Below are 21,126 nucleotides of genomic sequence, written 5' to 3'. Positions count from 1 at the left end.
ACTTTTCTCTTGACATTTGAGTGGATAAAACCCTTAGGGGACCATGTACTGTGAAATCAGCTAGACTGTCATCAACCAAACAGGTAGCAGGAATGATTTGACGAAGCTAAAAACATTTTTAGGTTGTTAAGTCTCTATTAACACAGAGAGGGACGTCGACCCAAAGAATGAGGCTTTTCCTTCTCTCCCCTTTGTTCTTCCTCTGTCAGCTTTAAAAATGAAAGAGACTCTGGAGTCTAGGTTAGGTACGGGGAGCCAGACAGAGGTGCAGGCACCCTGTCCTCCACAGGGGGTTAAGGGAAGCAGGGACTGGGACTCACACTGGCTGTTTCCTGGTGACCCATGTGGGTGGTGTGTGGTGGGTTATAGTAGAGGCTGAGTAGCATCTCTAAGAAAATCCGTGTCTTTGGGGGAACACATTAGCCAAACTGAGTTAGAAGAATCTGGGTTCTTTTGGATCTCAGTTTCACATTCAGTAGAAAGCATTCATGTTTGTTTTAAGACATAGGAAACAGGCGCCTGGCTGGCTCAGTTGGTAGAGCTTGCGGCTCTTGATCGCGGGGTCGTGGGTTCAAGCCCCACATTGGGTTTAGAGCTTACTTAAAAAAAAAAAAAAGATACAGGAAACAGCACTTGGTTTTAGAGGGATATAAAGAAAGGAAATCTTTTCTCCAGTATTGTTGAAGACTGAAAAGGATAGGATTTTTTTTTTTTTTTTTTTATTAACGTTTTCCATCTGTAGAACTTTAGTGCATCCAGACGTCACTCCTCATGCAGGGATGGTTTGCTGCAGAGGTTCTGCAGTCTTCTCTGCATGTGGCGTGAAGGAACAGACCACTCCTTAATAGGTCCCTGGCATCCAGTCCAGTGGTCCCGGGCTGAAAGAATGGATCTGAAACACTCAAGTCTGAACCTCCCTAGGAATGAGGGAGCATGCTCTGAAATTCAATTTTAGGCAGGCCCCCATGGGGCCCTCTTCAAGAGAATGTCCCATTGTTCCCCTGTGGAATGTAAGGGAGGGGCAAGATTTCAGGCCTTGGTAGGAATAGGACACACCGGTCATGTGAGATCTGCCTATGTTCAGTGGTGTTTTCAATGCCCAAACCAGATTCGGACAATTCCAGAGTATCCCCAGTGGACCTTCATTTTGAACGTGAGTGACAAGAGGCTAGGAAGACAAGTAAGCAAACAAGTAAACAAATAAACAGACCCAATCTACTCCCTCACAAAGCTATCTTCATCTTTGCTTGACTTTAACATCTTTATAGCTCCTGTTTTTCCTCTAGTAATATTGGAAGGATTACCCTTGTTGGACCCTCGGTGGTTCCCGGGTGGTTTTACTGTTATTAAATCTATTATAAAGTGCTTCATTATTCCTGACTCTGACTCTGTCTCTCTTTTAATCCTTCCGCCACCCTCCCAGAAATCCCGAGCCTCTGGCCCCCAGGAAATCCGAGAGCGAGCCACAGTCTTGCAGACGGTATTTGAAGATTATGTGCACTCCAATGAGAGGAGGGTCTCCTGGGCGAAGAAAGGTTGGTGGATTTCCTAGGTGCTTGTGGACAGATAACCCTAAGGACGCTGTCCCCACTTCACCGGCATACCCCTGATGGGCTGAGAGGCCGACCTAGGGTCTTCTGTCTTGCTTGTCCTACAGGGTCTGGAAGCAGGCACGGAAGGCTTTAAAGCCGTATTAAATGTTAATTTCATCCTTTCCCATGTTTCACACAAATGAGGCTTTATCTTGGCTTACGTAAGACTAGAACTTTGACCCAGTGACTTGGATCTCAGGGATCCATTTTTGTCTGTCTTTGAAAACTGGATAGAAGAGACATGACACATCAGCAGAGACCGTCGTAGGCATGGAAATTGGAGATGAAGGTAAGGACAAGAAGCATCAGCCCTGAGCAGTCTCAGTTTGGACATACAAAGGAAGATGAGAAAGAACAGTACTGAGGGGGAGGGCACTAGACCCTGACCCCAATTCGTAGGGAATTTACAAGAGAGCTAGGTGTTCATTTAACATTCAGGCCCTCTTATAGGATAACTTGGCTCCTGGGATCACCAGGACTCAAGCAATTCCCTGGCGTACAGGACAAAGAGCCTGGGGGAAGGGGGCTCAGAACAGCTGGATGGGTGTGCCATGTGTCATGGCTGGTGACTGTGTCTCGTGCCAATGAGATGCAGTCCATGCAGGGCCCCCCCCTCCCCCGGCTTCTTTCTGATGGTTATCTGCTATTTAGAGAAGAATGCCAGGTTGGCTTACCAGTATGTGAACACCACAGCATCATCTTTTCCTTTTATGAATTGAAAATTCTTTTTTTTAAATCATTTAACAGAGCTATTGAGTTAGTCGTTCTAGGTGCTCGGAATATCAGGAATCAAAACAGAAAGAAATCGTAACCTTTCTAACATTCTAGTGAGGGAGCAGACAGTGTACATAGTAAAAATAAAATGAATGACTGAATTAGTCTTTTAAAAGGTGTTAACTGGGGCAGCCCAGATGGCTCAGCGGTTTGGCGCTGCCTTCAGTCCAGGGCCTGATCCTGAGACCCAGGATCAAGTCCTGCGTCGGGCTCCCTGCAATGGGGCCTGTTTCTCCCTCTGCCTGTGACTCTGCCTCTCTCTCTCTCTCTCTCTCTCTCTCTCTCTCTGTCTGTCTCATGAATAAATAAATAAAATCTTTTAAAAAAATAAAATAGGTGTTAACTGTGGAAAAAATAAAGCAGGTAAGGGAGGTAAAGGGGTAGCTGGGCAGAGTGCATTTTACACAGAGGGTCGACATGAGCCCTGCTGTGATGCAGCATGAGCAAATTGAGGGTCATGCCCTCCTGCGACAGAAGAGTGTTCCAGGCCCAGAGGAGCTCTGGGAGGCAGTGTGGCCACAGGAGGGGAGGGCCCATGCAGCAAAGGGAGGCTTAGAAGCTGCCAAGAACTTTGGGGGCACCCCAAGGGCAATGGAAGTCATTGCAGGACTTGGAGCAGAGACATAGCATGGCCCACCAAGGTTGGAAAAGATGCCCTGTGTGAGAATAGACTTGGGAGGGGTGGGAGAGAGTGAGTGCTGGGGGACTTAACTACAGGCAGTTGTGGTCATCAGGAAATAGAGGATAAGAATGGGTTAGTCGGCAGATATTTATGAGTGCCTACTGTATACCCTGGCACATTATAAAAGCAGCCCTTGGTTGTTGTGGTATACCACTGGAACAGATCAGAAGTATCCAGGATGAAAGATGAAGTCCCAGTGATGGCCCCATAACCACTGATATGTAATTAGTGTGTATCCTTCTGGACCCATTTCTCATGGTAGCCTGTCCTTGCATTTCCCTCAAGTGAATTCAGCAGTTCCTAAGGGTTTTCCTCAGAACCTACTTTTAGAGAAGTACTGGCACATGTCTCTCAAGAGGAATAGATTATCTGTCACAGCATAACTACAGAGGTTGGTCGTTTGTTGACAGGCAAAGTGAGCTTGCTGTGTGGTACTTCCCTAGGTGCTGTGCTGCAGAATTTCTGGGTTAATAACAAAGTTGCAATGAAAAGAAAGAAATCAAGCTCACACCTTCATCTTCATCTTTGGTTTTGAGGTCAGGGGTGTTTTGGATATTCTAGTGAGACTACAGCTGTCTCAGGGTGTCTGGGTCGTCAGAGTGAGGCTGTAGTAAGGAGTCCTTAGAGAGTGTGGTTTTGTGTTTTCTTTTGTCATCATCACCGTAGAAATCGTTCATACCAAGAAACAAGCAGAGTTATTTGTCTTCTCTCTAAAGGATGTCGGAGTGGGGCTGCTCTGCAATGTTCAGGCCCCAAGAAGGAAAGAAACATGCAGTTTCCTCCTCTGCTAATTGATTTCCACATCAGATTGGTGATGGTCTGGGAGGAGACTGCCTGCAGTAGGTCTTGGCCTTTCCACATAGATGTTAAGCACTCCCTCCCTTCTCTTCTGGTACGTGGCATGGTGAGCTCTGGAGGCATGGGGGGAGCAGACATGTAAGCGCCACTCAGAGTCTTCAGTTCACAACGTGGGGACAGTGACTGCACCCGGAAGTCAAAACTATCTTCAGCATTTCAATCTGCATATGCAAATTCCCCACTCCAGACGTGCCTCTCTTTTATGCCATTTCAGAGCCTACCTCATAAATAATTAACAAAGCAGCTGGTTTTTGCCTTTATGGCAGAAAACTAGTTAGAAACTGGGCCAAGGATGCATTTGTTTTCCTTTTGCATTTCCTGACCCAGTCATTGTTAATAACTAGCGTTTAATTGTCAGTTTCCAGAAGCAGCCACCTCTTTTCCTCTTCATTTCTTGCCTCCTTTAGCTAGAGATCAAGTGGTTAAAGACTGTGGTAACAGAAGTTTGAACTCCAGACTCCTGAACAAAAATTTCAGAAACTGGAGTCCTTTACCTACAAATCACCCCTTTCATATAGTGAGGTCTGCTTCAGGTCTCCTGGAGGGGCAGGGGCCACACACAGAGAAGCTGAGTCTGGCTTGGAAGGACTGCTTCTCTAAGTCAAGAAAACCCAAACCACTGGTGACAGTTCAGTCCCCCTCCCTCAGTGTGATCCCAGGTAGTCAGATGCACGTGCCTTTATTCTGTACGGACGTTCGTTTTTCTGGGAGCAGAGGGGGCGAGGTTCCCTCCTTTTCCTCCGTACCTCCTTGATCTTAAGCATCATCCATAAGGTACTAATATTCCTGCTCGGATGTCCAAGAATAAATCTGATTTTAGGAACAAGGATGAAATGGCCATGTAGGGTATTTTAGAGTAGATTTCCCTTAGTTTGTCTCTCTTAAGATGGGAGACTGTGACTCAAGCACGTGTTCTAAGTGGCTGCAGTTTCCTCCACCAGCCTGAATAAATGCCCTCTTTTTCTGCTCTCCTCTCTTCTGGGCCCCACAACCCCTATTCCTGCTGCACATTCTCGACACTGCCTCTGGGAAGCATCTATGAACAGCTTCTGCTGGAATTCCTGCTTCTCTGAACCATCCAGACACAGGAGGCCATTCAAGGATGTGAGGACAGCCAAGTATCCCTGGCCCCAGTGAGACAGGAGCCCCCAGGACAAGGAGGGTTAGTAAAAATTCATAGTGTGAAATGCTGCCTGAGCAGTTGTGGAGAGAGAAGACACATCTGCCATTTCTTGGCAAACTCATTGGGCTTGTAGAGCTGTTAGCTGGGCACCTGTGTTTCCTGGGACAGAGGCTCTCCATCCTCAGCTCTTAAGTTGGTGCTCTCCATCCTCAGCCTTAATAGGAGGCTGATGTGCTTACAAGCAGTGTGCATGAGACTGTAAAGGTGCAGAGTCTTTGACTTGGCTCAGGGTGGCTGCTGTCTCCTCTGTTAGACCCGAGTCCCAGTTGAGGCTCAGGAAAGGGTGGTGAGGTGTGGAGGAGAAGAGGCCTGTGTCCCAGGGTGGTGGCAGCAGGGCTTCCCTGAGGACTGGAGTGTATAGCTCCATGTCTGGAACCTGCTATCAGAACCTGCAGGTGCCAGAACCTGCAGACAGCGCAGGCCATTTGAAGTGTTAAAGATTTTCCCTGAAAAAGCTAGTCCCCAGTTATTAAAAAGGGGAGTAAGCACAGATTTACGAGAGGGGTGCAGAGGAGTTGCCTTGGTTATTATTTCTCATCGATTGGGAAAAGGAGTTCACTTTACTCAGTAAATAGAGCTTTCGTGGATTCCCAGGATCCTTCTAGGAGCTGATCTGCTAAAATGACACTTTTTATTACTGTTCATAAACGCCAATCTCCAGGTGCTGCTGGGATATTACGTTTAAGCTGTGGGCAAACTTGCCAGTCCAGTGGCTCAACAAGCGAGGGCGAGAGAGGCTGGTGTTTAGCACCTGCTTTTCCATGAGACAAGCAGTGCTGGGCCCCAGCTTGGCCAGTGGAAGAGCTGGGCTTGGAAGGAAAGTGAGCAGTGATGGGATGGGGGCCCCTTCAGAGCCATCCATCCTCTCCTGCCCTTTTGTAGTGAGAAGAGGCAGACACTTGATTTTCATTGGAATTCGATATATTCGAGGGCATCTGGATATAGGAACGTCTCTTTCCTCATAGGAATACTAAATTAAGGTATAGCTAGAGCTCCATGCTCCTGGGAACCACGTCTGCCTTTTTCTCTGGCCAGCACTGGGCTCTAGAATAGGGGCCTTCTTCTTAAGACAGGACTGAAACCACCATGCAATGTTGGATGGACATCTCAAAACTGTTGGCAATCTTCAATGGGAAGGACTATGTTAGAAATTTAATAATTGCCTTCTGCCTTTTTAAAATTCTGTTTTCATTGCCTTTTTTATGCATTTTTCAAGTGGGTAAGAAGCACTGTATCAATAAATCTTAGATGCTTTAGAATGAATTTGGTTTTAAAATCCCAGGAGTAAACGAAGAAGTAGCAGCCATCCCTCTGGATAGGGGAGCTGGAGGTGGGACTTGCGGGTGAGCAACCTTATAGCAGTAGCAACACATCGCAGTGATAGCATAATAACAAGCGCAGTAAGGCCTTTGGAACCTTTTGAATTTTATAACGTGCATGTATGAGCTATGCAAAATATAAATGAATTAGAAAAATGCTTTCCTCACATAAAGGTCTAATCTCATTTTTCATGAGAGACTACCACATTGAACATGTTGTGGTTTCTTCACTCATTCTGTTTTTTCAGTCATTTTTACAACAAACACTAGCTGCCTGTTGTGTTCCAGCTACTATGCGAGGCCCCAAGACCGTAATGAAGGAGAAAAGGGGGCCCCCGCCCTCCAGGATGATGATAAGATGCACAGTAAAATCTGAAATTAGATTAGTCAACAGATACTTATGTCCTATCAGGAGTTTGAGGAATTAAAAAAATATATACACAAGTATAGATAGAGGTGGTTCACGTATGTTGTGCCATCCTGGCTGTGCATCTCACGTTGCCTAGCAAGACAAAGTGTGCTGGACAGCTGCTAGGCCAGGGCATGTGTGGCGCTCCAAGCTGCCATCCTGACGGCCTCTCTGACCTTGTTCCCTTGCAGCTCTACAGGCCTTCATCCGAGCCTATGCAACCTACCCCCGGGAGCTGAAGCACATCTTTCATGTCCGATCGCTCCACCTTGGTCATGTGGCTAAAAGCTTCGGGCTGAGAGATGCCCCCCAAAAGCTTAGTGTCACAGCTGTGAAGAGAAGGAAAGCAAACCTGAACAGGTAAGATGAGCTGAATTGGTCCTGTGACAAATGGCTGGGATTCAGGTGGGTATGGAGAGCTCTACCGACAGTGCTTGGAACAAGAGGAAAGATACCTAATCTGAATGTTTTTAAGGCACCTGCAGAAATGCAGTGAGGTCTCTTGTCGGGTCCAGATGTAGGGATATTATTGGGGTAGCAAGACCAACCTATTGGGCTGTCTTCACTGCCTACCAGAAGAGTAACTCAGGGACTTGCTGGAGTCAGAGCTTCAGATGTGCTGTGGATCACCCTGGAAAGCCTCAAGAACTTGTTTGAAAACTGGCATGCTCTGTGAAATTCCCCTGGCCCTGTCCTGGTGAGATGGGAGGGGCTGTGTCCAGGATTCCTGCTTAGCATGACTCTCCTGCAGCCTGGCACTGAGGGCTGATGCTGCAGCCTGGCACTGAGGGCTGACTCCCTGCACCACGTTGCTCTCCTTGGCGCTAACATGTACCTCTGGTGTGTGAGCACATGTGGAGGCAAGCGCCAGACTCTCCCTCCCTTCCCTGCCTCCTCTCCCTCAAAAAGCATGTTCTGAACTGTCCAGAGGTCTTAGGGAGTAGGGAGGAGAGTAAGGAGGGCTGCCCTACAGGTTGAAGCCTGAGCTCTGAGTCCCCCTCCACAGTCTCAGGAGGTTGTGAAACTCCACAAAATACCTTTGGAAATGGTCTTCTCTCCTCAGAGACAGGTGTACTTTTAATACCAGCCCTAGCCCCTTGCAAGAACCAGAATACTTCAGATCCCATGGGCTGCTTTATGGGGAATTTGGGGATGGGTTGTTGATACTGCTTTTACAGCACGTGTATGAAAAGGATACATTGAACACACATTTGGGGTCTGTGAACCCTTGAATATTCTGGACAATTATTTTGTATAGCACATCATTCTTTTTGCTTGTTAATTACAAATACCAAAATCCACTTGCCCTGACTCTGAGCATCTGTGGGCGTGCCACACTTCCTGCACGTTCCCACACAATGCCTGCTCGTGCATTCACCGTCACCACCCTTGTCAGGGTCTGGTTTCTCTGGAGTGTGATGACAAAAGGGAGAAAGGACCACCCAGTATAGGAAAATGATCACTGGCCTTGGAAGCAGGGGACTTGGACTCAGTTCCAGCTCCACTGTGATGTGAGCTTCGGAGCTTTGGGCCATGTCTCTGCTTAACTTCCCAGAGCCTCGGGTTCCCCAACTACAGAAGGGAGAAGGAAATTGATGTTTTTAGTGATTTCCCAAGATTGTTTTGAGCATCAGCATGAGGGTGGGCCATACAGATGAAGCACCTTAGAACAGAGACCTAGAAACCAGATGGGTTAAGATGCTGGAACATCCAGCTTGATCTGTTCAGGGACTTGGCATCTTCAAGGCTCTTTGTAATGGATAAAATTTGCCTAAATTTAATGCTAGTTTTGTATTTTTTAAGATGGTTGCTTTTTTTTCTTATATTAGTACCTCTCAGATAGGACCCCACTCCAGTAATTCTGTGAGGCAGGTAGTTCTCCACATGCTGCTATTCATGCATGCCCAAACAAGACTAAGACACATCCGGCACTGGTTTCTTCCAGGCAGTTTTGAGGCGCAGGGCACTGCCTGCTGCCCCTGCTACATGTTCTGGGCAGGGCTACAGCCAGAGACTTCACTGACCCGTCCTCCCAGTGGGAAAAGATGCCTCACATCTACTCCCCTACACGACAGCTGTGTGCCAGAGTTAGGTTGCTGTCCCGAGACTGGAGGTGGCTGGTATATCCACATGCTAACTTTGATTTTGAGTCTGTGAAGTTTGAGGTCAGGCCTGAGGGTGACCTCCTAGTGATCTGGAAGCCAGGCCATCCTGCCACCGTCTCTAAAATGTTGGCACTTCAAGAAGATAATGCACCTGCCAGTTGATGACTGGTAAGAAATCCATATTTTGCTGATTCCTCTCCCCGCAAATAAATGCAGTCCCAGTATTTTATTGTCAGCAGCCGATCTACTTTTATGACTGGGAATTGCATTAGCAAGTGTTAATCCAGATAGCAGCTCTTCAGACTGGGATGTCCTCAGCTCTTACCCAGACCCTGGAAAGCAGAGCAGCAAGGCAAGGAGGCCGTTGGGAGGGGGACTTGGAGCCAGCATTGTCCTTACCTTGCGAAGCCACTAGGGAGAGAGCAAGCCACCGCCTCCTGCTTCGCCTGACCCTGCTAGCAGATGGGCACCAGGACTACGATACCCCTGTGAGCGGGGGATTTAACAGGGCTTTATTTAGGGAAGAATGGGCTGATTAGCCGATAAAGAGCATGTAAGATGGTATGGGGCAGCCTTTGATGTCTGGCTGGCGCGGCAGGGAGCCGGGTGGTGAGTGACAGCAGTGTGTCACAGGATTACTCCGCCCGTGACAATACCGCTCTCTGTTCTGGCCATGTCACCACTCAGTTACAGCTACTTTTTGGGTTGTTATGCCCTTCTTTTGAAGGCATTTCTCTCCACACACTGACATCCTCCCATCCCACCCCCGCCTTGATAACGCAGACGGGCACTCACAGATACAGTAGGCACCTTTTTTATTTGGGAAAATCTTGTCACTCGTGCAAGAAGAATGACTTTGCAGCTAATCTGCACATGGACCGTATAATTGTGGTCAGGATAAGCAGCAGAGAAAACTTGACAGATTTTCCACACCTCAGTCAAGGCTCAAGCAAATGCCAGTTGCTGCTTTTTGAGGACTGGGAAGAAAAGTCCATTAAAGCCCACAAAGTGCAGAGAGTTATACTGTGGCCACAGTGATTGTTCTGAGCTCAAGCGTCTCCTGAAATCCATCTGTCAAGAAAGAGAGTGGTTTCTTATGTTTTTGTATGGGTGGATCAAGTAATAGCACTAAATTTGCCAAATTATTCTGCATTCCATTTGATGAGGTTTACTGCCTAGAATAGTTAGATGTTACATGCAGACCTCTGATACCTGTGAACCAGATCCATCCCACGCTAAGCAAGATCCTGTCTCACCTTGTCATGCATCAAGCAAGGGGTTCGTCTGAGCGTTAAAAATATGAAGCAAGGACAAGTTAACTTAGGAGACTATTTCCGTGTGACAGCAAAGGGAAGTTTTATCTCATCTGTATGCTTTTATTCCTTTACTTGACCACTGTTCAGAAAAAGAAATGTCCCCAAATGAGATCTTAATCACCAGGTCTGTGTCTATTTTTTCAGTGCTTAGTTCTGAAAGGAACACAAGATGTTTCTCCCCTGCACACAAATACAGTCATTGTTACAAAACTCTTCTGACACCTACACACAGGCCTGCCAAAGCAACCCCCACCCCAACCACCGACATAGACATGCACACAGAAAGTCAGTACTGTTGGTAAAATATTGAATGGCCCCTTAGCAACATCCATCACAAACACAGCATTTTCCCCCTGTGAAACATAGTTCTGATTTTGAAGCAAGGTAGATTCAGCAGTTTCTGAGAAGCAAAGGTAACAGACCTTCCAAAGTTTCCATCTTCCCAGGAGACACTGAACCCTAGTACTACTGTCTGCTGCGGGAGGGCAGAGTTGTGTTGTTTGCCAGGGTGTCTGTCTGTGTGGGCAGTTGCACATGAGTCGTGAGGAGGCACACTGTGGAGGGCTATCTGACACTGTGGAAAATGGTTCAAGAATAGAATACCTCACCATGTTAGTGCTACCGGGCCGATATGGAAGAGCAAGTCTGCTGGTTTTAACCACCCTGTCTCATGTAAGTTATGTGCTATTATCATGAATGTGCTGTGCTTCCCCAAATGATTTAGTTTGTAGCTACCTAAGACTTGTTCACCTCTGGCCACTGCCACCTGTGTCTTTCTGATGTTTTTCTGAGTACCTAGAACCATCTGGGGCATCGCCTTTATCAGTAATCCATTAACTATGCTCCTCTGTTCTTGCTCCCTCCTCTTAAAATTAGTAGAGAAACAACAGTCTGAATTGTTGACTGGTCGTAAAAGAAATGTAGTTTTGTTTTATTTGTATAAGTTTTCTCAAACCAACCTTGTTAAAGTGTTACCTGATCTTATGAAACAGGTAAGCAATCTGAAATGATAGATCTCTTAATCCCTAACACCTGGATCTGCATGTGCTTGGCCAGTGCTCAGCAGGCTCTAGTCAAATGCAGGGGTACATGGGGCTGGCTCCCCTGCATCCTGGCCTCAGGTCAGAGCCACCAGCACCCAAGCACTGCAGAGCTTTGCCTTAACCCCAAAGTCCCAGATACAGTGTATTCTCTACAAGTAAACATCCTCCTGGAGAGGATGCTTGCCAGACTTTTCCCATCTGAATTACCACAAACGCTTTATCACCAAAGTTTAAACTAGGGGTTTTACATAGCTCCATCTAGGGCCTTTTTCAGTTTTGGAGGCCTTTGCCCAGTCAGTTGCTCTGGTTCTCACCCTGGCCTAATCAGTAGCTATTAAACAACTACCAAGAGTTCCTGCACTGACTAGTAATCTAGTGCCCCACTTGTGTCTTCGGTGCTGAGCAAGGGAGGATCACCCAGTGATAAAGAGTTGGGATTGAGCCACTTAACCCTCTTTGTGCCCTGGGATGGGTGACTCTCCCTCTTTCTACCTAGTCCCCTCGCCTCCCAAACATGAACATGCAGGAGCCCTTGGCTGTTGGTTACAAAAATGACAATACTGGTGGTTCTCTGCGCCCTCCTTCCCTGTCCCTGTGAGCTTCCCTGGGATGGGGAGTGGGAAGTGTGGCTAACAGCTGTGCAGCACCCTTGAACTTGTCTTATCAGGAACAACCTTGAAAATGTGGAACTGGTCCTCTCTAAGATGAGCATTAAGAAGCTGCAGCTGCACTTCCCTGTAAAGCAATATTCTCATCATTAGGAGCAGCTTGCCTGCCAATTTTTATGTGGCATTTACAACCTCCCTAATATCACTTAATTAGCTGAAGGCAAACCTGGAATATTGCCCACTGTGAAAATTTTCTCGATTTCATTCTGTAAAAAAGACAGATTGGCCAAACATGAGATCAGAGGCTAGACAAAAGCCACACTTGAAAGCATGGGGATCTCTGTGAGAGCCTTTTCACCCCCCACATGCAGGCCAGATCTCTCCTTTTCTGGTCTGCAGCAGCGTTGAAAACTGCTGACCACCCTGGCTGCCTTGCACTAGTGTCTTCATACCACTTCTCAAACCCTGCTGCGGTCAGTGGCAGCCCTCGGCCCCTCATCTTCTTTGGCCTTCTGGAGCTGTTGTCTGTGGCCACTCTGCTCCCCTCTGACCTGTGCTCCGAGCCGAAGAGCTTTCACACCCCTCACCCATTACACTTGTGGCCACCCTTTCTCTGGGTCTCATGGCTCTAATGACTCCGACAAGTGACAACAGCAGACCCCCTCTTCCCGAGGACCTGCATGGCCCCCACTTCCCCATTCTCTCAGGGCTTTTGCCTAGCTCCTGAGGGCCTGGGCTTCTCGCCATTCCTCTTTATCTTTGGACCCCAGTTCCTCTGCAAGGAGGTCTTCTCTGGGCTGCCTGCCCAGGTGAGCACCCCACCATCCCCTCACCCTAGACTGCCATCTGTTTGTGTGGGTGTTTGTGTGGTTCATGTCTATGTCCTTCAAGTGTAGCTCACGGTGGAAACCTGTCTGGTTTTTCTCATCACATTCCTAGCACCTCCCATAGTACCTAGTATACAGTGGATGCTCGGGGAATAGTTTTGAACAGGAGAATAGAAAATGAAAGCACCCTGTGATTTCAAGAGGAAGAGCATGGTAGGAAGAAAGGAAAGATAAGGAAAAGAGGTAAATACCTCTTACTTACCTCTTTAGTGAACTCTGCAAACAGCCAATCCTGTGTGGGGGAATTGCTGGGGAGGGGGGTGGGCGGGGAGCACACTTGCTTTACAGAGCTGTCTCCCTGTTGCCCCCTGTTCCACTCCTCAGTCAGACTGTCCTGGGAGAACAAGAATTGGGTTCATCATCTTCTGACACAGTTTCCCTGGCTTCACAGGTAGGGGAGGCCTAGGGATAAGCCAGGTCAGGACCCTGCCTCTAGGGGACCAGAGCAGATACCCCACTGGAAGGCCAGATAGCTTGACTTCAGCCTGAAGGCCAGAGAGAAACAGCTGAGGACCACCAGATGACACCTTGAGAAAGATGTGCTTGTCCTGTTGAACAGGGGAGCAGACTCTGCCCTCAGACTCTCCTGGAGAGCTGTATACAGTAGAGACGCCCAGGCCCCAACCCAGGCAACCACGCTTCAGTGAAGCCTGGAGTCATGAAGAGTGGGATGGAGTCATGAACTTAACAGGTCCCTAGACCCAGGTCCTCGGAGCAGGTGATGGGGTGTCCTTAACACAGTAAGACGGTGAGGTGCTGGCTGCACTGGTTGTGCATGAAAGTATGTCCCACTGGCCTCTCTGTTTGGGAGCTAAAAGGGTCACTTTGATGTTCACACTGGATTATCACTTTGGGGCATTTGTACCAAAGAGAATCTACTCTTGTATGTCCAGACTGGGACAGGGACAGAAAAAGTACTGTGGAAGGTGGCCTGGCCTCTTCTGGTGGAAAAGACAGCACAGCAGAGTTGTCGCTCAGAGCCTGTGTGTCGGTGAGTCCCCTATTGGTTTTGAGCTCGCCAAGTTGCGTTCACAGGCAGCTCCGGGCAGGTGACACAGTGTGGGCGCAGGCTCTGGTGGAGGGCTTGGCCCCTTCTACCCAGCTCACCTGCTACACACCCAGTCTTCATTCCTTCCCTGCCAGGTACTGTGGCCTGACTTCATTATAGCAGTGCACATGCAGCTTTTTACAGAAGAAGCCTTTTGCTTCTACCACTATTTTTTTCTCTCTGACACCATGCAATTACCAGCCCTGTGCCTCCTCGTGGAACAAACAGATCCTCATCCCCCCTGGCTAATGAGGCGATTAGAGGGATTTCATGGTGACCCTGCTCTTCCTCCACACCTGGGTCACCTGCAGACCGTGGGAGACACAGGCTGTGCTTTCAGTCAAGCAGTCAGGGCCAACGACAAAGAACAGGAACCCAGCCAGCCTCTCCTGGGAGGATGCTGGGCAGTCACGGTCCCTGTTGGAGCCTCCCAGCCACTGGAGTTGGGAGACACGGCTGGCCCAGCATGACTCAGCAGACGGCAGTTGAGGCTGCATGCAACAGGATGCCCGGCTCTTCTTTAGATTGGCCTTGCCTAGAGCTCTTGTGGTTTATTCCATTGAAAAAATAGGAAAGAACGTGACAGACCCTAGCTTTTCCTTCACTCCATGTGGTTCGATTCAGTTTTAGTCATTCTGACCTGTCTTGGCCCTTCCTATGGTGACTCACTCCTCTAATCTGTTCCCATGGGCCTCGGGTTCCTTTCTGAGTAGGAAAGCATGCATCCCCAGCCCCTCCATGCTCTCCTTACTTCAAAGAGGCCAGAGTCTTTGCATCCTGTTACACCTAAATGAAATGATTCCAGGTCTTTTTCAGGTGTCCTCTTCATTCTGGCCCTGACGTTACAGCAGCAGTCTGAAATGGAGAGTAACATCTTAAGTACTTAGTAATCCAGAAGAGGGATGCAGTTTGAGCATCGCCCTGGAGCAGCAGCTGGGCCTGGGACTCTTCGGGGCCTCTGTGTGCCCTCGGCTGTGCTGAGTCCATGTGCATATCCCACTGAGACTTCACCAGGGCCCTGTGACCAAGGCTGGTCCCTAGTAACCCAGTGGACATGGCAGGCCTGATCCTGTGGCCCCGAGTCTGAGAGAGCCTGGAGCCCACCTCTGAGCACTTGGCTGGTACCCTTTGTGGAAGTTTCCAGTTTCTAGAGTTAATATTGGACAAAGAAAAAAGTATTTGGAACTTGCTACACATATTTTTCTATGTGCAAATAGTTGCTCTCCATAGCAGTAGAAGAAACAGACTTGAAGCAGGAGGTCATTGGGTTGTGTATATGGAAAAATTTGATTTGAAACCATCAGAGTGGTGACCACTGGAGTGGGTGGTAGAAGCTTTGAGTTTGTGGGGCAGTTAACCTTGAAAGATCTCTGAGAAGAGATGATGGCAGGGAGGATTTGGATCCCCCTTTTTCTCTGGCTTCCTTCCGGATCCAGAGGCAGAAGGATGCAGTGGATTAGGGAAGCCTAGAGCTGGTGTCAGATGTTCTGAGCTTGATCCCAGCCCTGGCGACAGTGTACCTGTGCTGTGGGGCTCATGGGGCTGTGAGGAGTGGGAGGAGGAACTAACCGTGTAACAGCTGGCCCGTGCTGAGCCTGGAGCAAATGCTGCTTTCTCCCAGTGTCCCATCCTGCTTCCTCTTTGAGTCTGTAAGAGAGGTGAGCGCTTCCTGGAATCTTCTCAGTGCTTCCGCCACAGCCCGCCCTTGACCCGCCTGTTGCTGCCTGTTGTGTGGCTCCTCAGTCTGGAAGGCCTCTGCTTTAGGCCTCCCGGCTATGGGGGCCACCACCTCCCCAGTGGCCCCTGCTTACTGTGAGAGCTCCTAGAAATGAGCCCCACTGGACCACTTTCATTTTCCCATTGGTCTGATTTTCACTCTGTGGTCTCTGTGAGATTCAAATGCTGAATGTGCATGATTTGCAAACACAAAAATACAAGGTGTTGTTATTGTTGATCAAAGCCATCCCTGGTCCATATGACAGGTGTCGGATATCTGATGATGGCTCCTTCTCTCCTGCCTTTCCTCTTTTCCATAACTGTTAATAACAATAACAGTCAACATTTAATGAGGGCCTTCGCAACAGGCACTGTGAGAAGCGCTTTGATTCATTAGTTCACTTAATCCTTTTGTGAGTGAGCAGACTGGCACGAGGAGAAATCAGGCCTCGGCCAAACCGAAAGAGTCGCACAGCCCGTGCGGGAAGGTGCCAGGGTCCTCTCCCTTGGAGGGGCCACCTCTGCTGGTCACAGTCCTTCATCTCAGCAGCTCTTCTCTCAGCCCAGGTTCTTTACAAAATCGGGTTTATGAGACTCCTCAAATGTGCAGCAGAGACTGACCAGCACAAAAGAGGACAATGATATGGTAGCTGTTGGTCTGTTGATGGTAAGAGCGTGTGGGGGACTCAGCATGGACTGGGCTTACAATGTAGTGGGGCCCCTCCCTGTGTCCTGCCCCTCACAGGGAGGGGCAAGTGTTCTTAGGCATCCAGGCCTCTTGGCTCCCTGCCTCCCGCATTCTTGTCATCTGGGTCATCCTGTGGCTTAGATTGAAACTGGCCAACTAAGCCCCATCTTGTTTGCACGTGTGATAGTTCTGACCAGCCCGCTGCTTGGCCTCAAGAGCAAGACATTGCCTGTGCCCCTGTTGTGTTTCACCTGTTAGCTGAAGGCCCATCCCTTCGGCCTGCTAGGGTGTGGCAGGTGTTTTGTCATCCCCTGTGTTAACTGTCCCTGCAGGCTGCTTTTCATCTGGAGATGTGATAAATATGCTCCGTAATATCATCCAAGGCATCCATAGTAATGTCAAACAGGACAGGCCCAGAGGGGTGAGCTCTGGGGTTTGGTGCTGCAATTTTACACCGAGCTTATCAATCTCAGACAGCATTTTCAGGATATAGCCCTACCAGTTACAAATACGCTTAATTGTTTCCACACCTACTTGATTTTTCTCCATCTTGGTATTTTCACAGAGAATTAAAATGTGTAAAGAGCACTTAACATGCTCATAGGTGTCTGTGGAGGCACTTTCTGACATGGGGGGTACTCAGCTGAAAGAAAGCAGTTGACTCCACGGGGACATCAGCTAGGTGAGGGGCAGAGCTGGGATTCTAGCCAGAGTCATCAGAATTCTGGGCTTCTACCCCCTCCTTCCCCAGCGCTGCCCACCTGCCCAGGGATGTCTATGCCTGCATCCTGATAAAGCTGCTTTAAGAATTTCTGTCACTCAGGTAAATAATCTCAAAGTTCCTGTCCATTCTGAGATTCTGGTTCCATTCTTCCCTTTTAGGCCTCTGCTATCTCAAAACATTATCTCTGTCCTCCCTTTCATTGTGCTGCCCGCCAGATGGCAGATCTATCATGCTGTCAATGTATTGATTGCTTGTGGCCAGTGTGGCCTAGCAGCATGCCTGCCCTCAACCCAGGGCATGGAGTTGTCTTCTGCTTTTCACTGGGTCTTGTTCTTGGACATAAGGCAGAAACCCACTGTTTATGAATCCCCGTGTCCACAAAGGCACACTCGGGAATTTTTCTGCAGTGTCCATTGCCACAGGGAGGCTCCCCTGAAATGGGGTGCTTTCTGGGGCCCTCATAGGTTCACAGAAGCTAGCGTTGGTTTGATGCTAAGAAGTCACAAAGAAAACATCCTTTATAGGGTCCACCTACCAGCTTACATCTCTGCCAGAACAGAATCCAGAGGTTAGAGGAGTCTTGATACAGTTGCTCTTCAGTGACCTGAAAGCTTTGGGTTTAATAGTGTGTAGGCAAAATTATCGTCCCATGCTACCTGATTCCTTACCTGAACTACTTTGTTGCACCAGAGGGACTGCTTGTCAGATCCTCCCTGGAGTTGTACGTTACTTTTACTGTCATCTGAGAGCCACCAAAACCCCGCTCAGACATTGCTGACTTTTCCTTCATAAGAGCAAGGTGGGAAGTAGAAACTTTTGAGTCCACCGCAAGCCATCTGAAAGCATCACTGTTTCCAACCAAGATCACTTAGATCCCAGCTTTTCTTACAGCTCGGGGGCTTGCTTCCCTACAGAGTCCTTGGTGGGGGCCTCACCGTGGCTCTGAGTCATTGGCTTACATGCAGCAACTTTCAAATCAGAGAAGTAAGTAGATTTTACTACTCCTCTGTGTGTCTATTTTAAGAGAAAAATCCTTCACAGACTCATTCAGCCAGCCAAAGGGAAAGAGGTTTTGGTAAGTAAAGATTTAAATACTTTGATACTTCCTTATAGGACAAAAATCTACCATTTGGTTTATTTTATTTTTCTTAAAATAAATATAGTTTTTTTCTGATTATAAAAATAATGCATGTTTGCTGTAAAAATTCAGGAAATAGAGAAAAGCTTAAAAATCACCCATAAACCCACAATCCGAGTTAAAATTGAATCACATCTTTTGTGCCCTTCAGACTTCCTCTGCAAGTGTACATATTTGTGTTTGTGTCTATAATGAAACTGAAACAGATTGTGCTTTTTTTTTTTTAGATTGTGCTTTTTTTAAACTGCTGTTTCTCAACTAAGTTATCCAACCATTACATTTAAGATGTACTCTGTTAGGGCCTCCAAGAGTCTGAGGTTTTAAGATAACATGAACGTTGTCTTGTTAAAAATATTTTGGGGTACCTGACTGGCTTAGTCGGTTGAGCTTCTCACTCTTGGTTCCAGCCCAGGTCCTGGTCTCAGGGTTGTGGGATTGAGCTTCTCATTGGGCTCTCTGCTTGGCATGGAGCCTGCTTAAGATTCTCTCTCCCCCTGCACCCCCCTTTTAAAAAAAATGTCATGAAAGAGACTTCTTGTTTGGATAAGGACTCACGATGGTAGTTAAGTGTGCACGTCATGGGGTCAGATTTTCGGGGCTGATCCAGTTTTTCTGTCAGTGGTTGGTGACTCTGGGTATGCTGCTTCTCTTCCCTGTGCCTGGGATTCCTCACCAGTAAGGTGGGGTTGCTGACAGTGCCTGTATCATGGGGGTCGTTGGTGAAGGAAGTGAGTTGAGTACTTGTCAAGTGCCAAAAACAGTACCTGACCTGCTCCAAGGGCCACATGAGTGTGGTAGAATTACTATTCAAGTCACATGGCCAGTTTGAAAGACTTGGATTTGACTTCTTTTGCCTTCAAATCCCTTCACCACCCCCGTGTCAGTTACGTGTTAATATATTTGGTAGACCTCATTAACGTTAGCTACTGTCATCCTCATCTCTTTAAATGTTGCCTGCAGGAAGTGTTCTGAACATCCTAAAGGGTGTGACAGGGACATATTCTGAGTCCCCGGGGGGCAGATTTATTGTCCAGTGACTGTCTCGGATAACCGGATAGCTGTTGGGGAGGAATCGTTAAACCAGAAGAAAATCTAGATGGAATTAAGGGAGTAGCAGACTGAAAGAAAATAGGCTTGAACATTTTTCAATGCTAGGATGAGGAAGACTTTTCTGAGCCTGACCTTAAAGCGATAAAATGGAAAAGAAAACATTGATTGGCTGGATAGTATATAAATATAAAAAAATAAAGTGAAACACTCTGTCCTGCAAAAGGACACCACTAACACAAGCCTGGGCTGGGGTGGCTTCCTACCTGGGGTGGCTCTCTGTGAGTCTGTCGATAAAGCTGAGAGGAGGTCCTGGGACCCCTCTTCTGCAGCAGTAACCCAAGCAGGCATATTGATTTCCTAATTAGGCTGTGATTTCACCTTATTGGCAGTGAAAGTGGCATCTGCCCATCCTGCCGGGTAATCCAGCCTGGTGACCGAGGGGGCTCATTCAGCCTTCACTACAAGGGAGCTCCCTGTGGTTAGATAAACTGATCTGTTGCTTGGTAACTGCGGGATTACTCGGGTGGACTGGGAAGTCCATTCGAGAGGGGTTCGAGTATTTGGAGGGCAAGGAGGGCAAGAAAGTTGGCAAGTCCCTGGGAGAACTGTAGCTTGGCAGGAGAAGGAAGCGAGAGCCCACATGCACACGGTTGCAGGCCTGGGTTCAGAACATTCCACCTTCCCATCTGTACTTTGCCTTCTCCGCCCTGGGCCTCAGAACAAAGGAACAGCATACAGCGAGCTGGAGCTGGCCGAGGGGGAAGATAGATCCTGCTGCTCTGACAGCACGAGGCTCTGCAAGGCTCATCCTGAGGTCCTCATCCTGAGGAAGCAGTCTGGGTCTGGAAGGTGAAACGCTGCTTGCTCTCAGGACCACCAAGAGCCTCGGAGTTTGGTCTTGGGTTCCAGGCTGAAAGTACATTAACCAGAAGCAGATCATAAAATAGCTAGGACATTTTGAGATGGTGAGCGCAAGGCTTAAGCGAGACCACCTCCAACACGTGCTTTCAGTGCTGTCCTCTACCACAGTGTGGACTTGAAGATCCTTCATAAACATGCCCACCAGACGGGATGTTCTGCTGCCTGGAAGACCCAGCTTCAGGGAAGGGGACAGGGTGTGTGCGCGCGCGCGTGTGTGCCTGCCTGCGTGGTGCCTCTGTCCATGTGGTCTTCGCTCTGGCTGTGGGGCCACTGGTTGGGGGGCTCAGGCTACCCCACTGAGCACCTTTGGCAGGGAGTATGCCCCCTTGCAGCCGTGCTTGCTCTGTCGGCGGTTAGGGTATCAATCGCTCCAGTCGGGTTCTGGTTATATATTCTGCTTTAGCTGTGGCAGGAGCGATCACTGCAGTGATAGAGCTTATGCTGGGGAGGATATTTTGACTGAAATTTTGCATATTTTGAAACTTAGGTTGTTACATTTAAAATTATACACATTGTGAGTACCTGGCTTCAAAAGGGGAAGAAGCAGCATTTCTTCCTGTCAGAACCTTTTCACTCCACCTGTCATGTAACCCGACTAAAAATAAACTACAAGCATGAGAACTGGCAGCCTTCGCTTTGGAACATGCTGAGTGCTCCCAACTGCAGGCCTGTGTCCTTCCTCTTCCCGGCCCTCCGCCGGGGACAGTGGGCCACACTGTCCACTGCCCCACCTGGGTCACAATGTCCACCCCATTAGGAGAGGGGGCTGTAAGCAGAAGTGCCCTGGCCTGCCTCCTGTGTGGCCTTACGGGAGTTGCTTGGCACCTCTGGACCTCAGTTTCCTCGTTTTTAACTGATTGACCAAAATCCACATGCTCGGTAGCAGCCTGTGTATCTATTAAACCCTTATATCACTTCTGAGCTTTGTTCTAAGTGTCATCCTGTTGTTGAGATGAGGAAACTGAAGCTGAGACAGCCTTGCTCTGCATTCCTCTGCCACCCACATTCAGCCCCCATTGTCCCCTGTGGCATTCCTGTGTGAGCACAGGACTCTCCTGTGTCAAA

At 48.3% G+C, this 21,126-nt stretch overlaps 1 protein-coding gene and 1 non-coding gene across 9 annotated transcripts in view; both read left to right on the top strand.

Annotated features, from left to right (window-relative positions):
• DDX31 (DEAD-box helicase 31) overlaps positions 1 to 21,126 on the top strand; it is a 70,762-nt gene that overhangs the window by 46,217 nt on the left and 3,419 nt on the right. For 6 of the 8 annotated variants that reach the window (XM_077851208.1, XM_077851206.1, XM_077851212.1 and 3 more), the window contains 3 exons: positions 1,109 to 1,180; positions 1,424 to 1,535; positions 7,009 to 7,177. In XM_077851208.1, the coding sequence (XP_077707334.1) occupies positions 1,109 to 1,180; positions 1,424 to 1,535; positions 7,009 to 7,177 (353 nt within the window). The remainder of the gene's footprint in view (positions 1 to 1,108; positions 1,181 to 1,423; positions 1,536 to 7,008; positions 7,178 to 21,126) is intronic. The other 2 variants (XM_077851207.1, XM_077851209.1) reach the window with 2 other exon arrangements.
• Positions 518 to 590, top strand: TRNAK-CUU (transfer RNA lysine (anticodon CUU)). The gene has a single exon. It is a non-coding gene; the product is annotated as a tRNA-Lys (tRNA).

Source organism: Canis aureus, chromosome 16, assembly GCF_053574225.1.
Source record: "Canis aureus isolate CA01 chromosome 16, VMU_Caureus_v.1.0, whole genome shotgun sequence".
NCBI classification, from domain to species: domain Eukaryota; kingdom Metazoa; phylum Chordata; class Mammalia; order Carnivora; family Canidae; genus Canis; species Canis aureus.
This window is presented reverse-complemented; position numbering and strand designations above follow the sequence as displayed.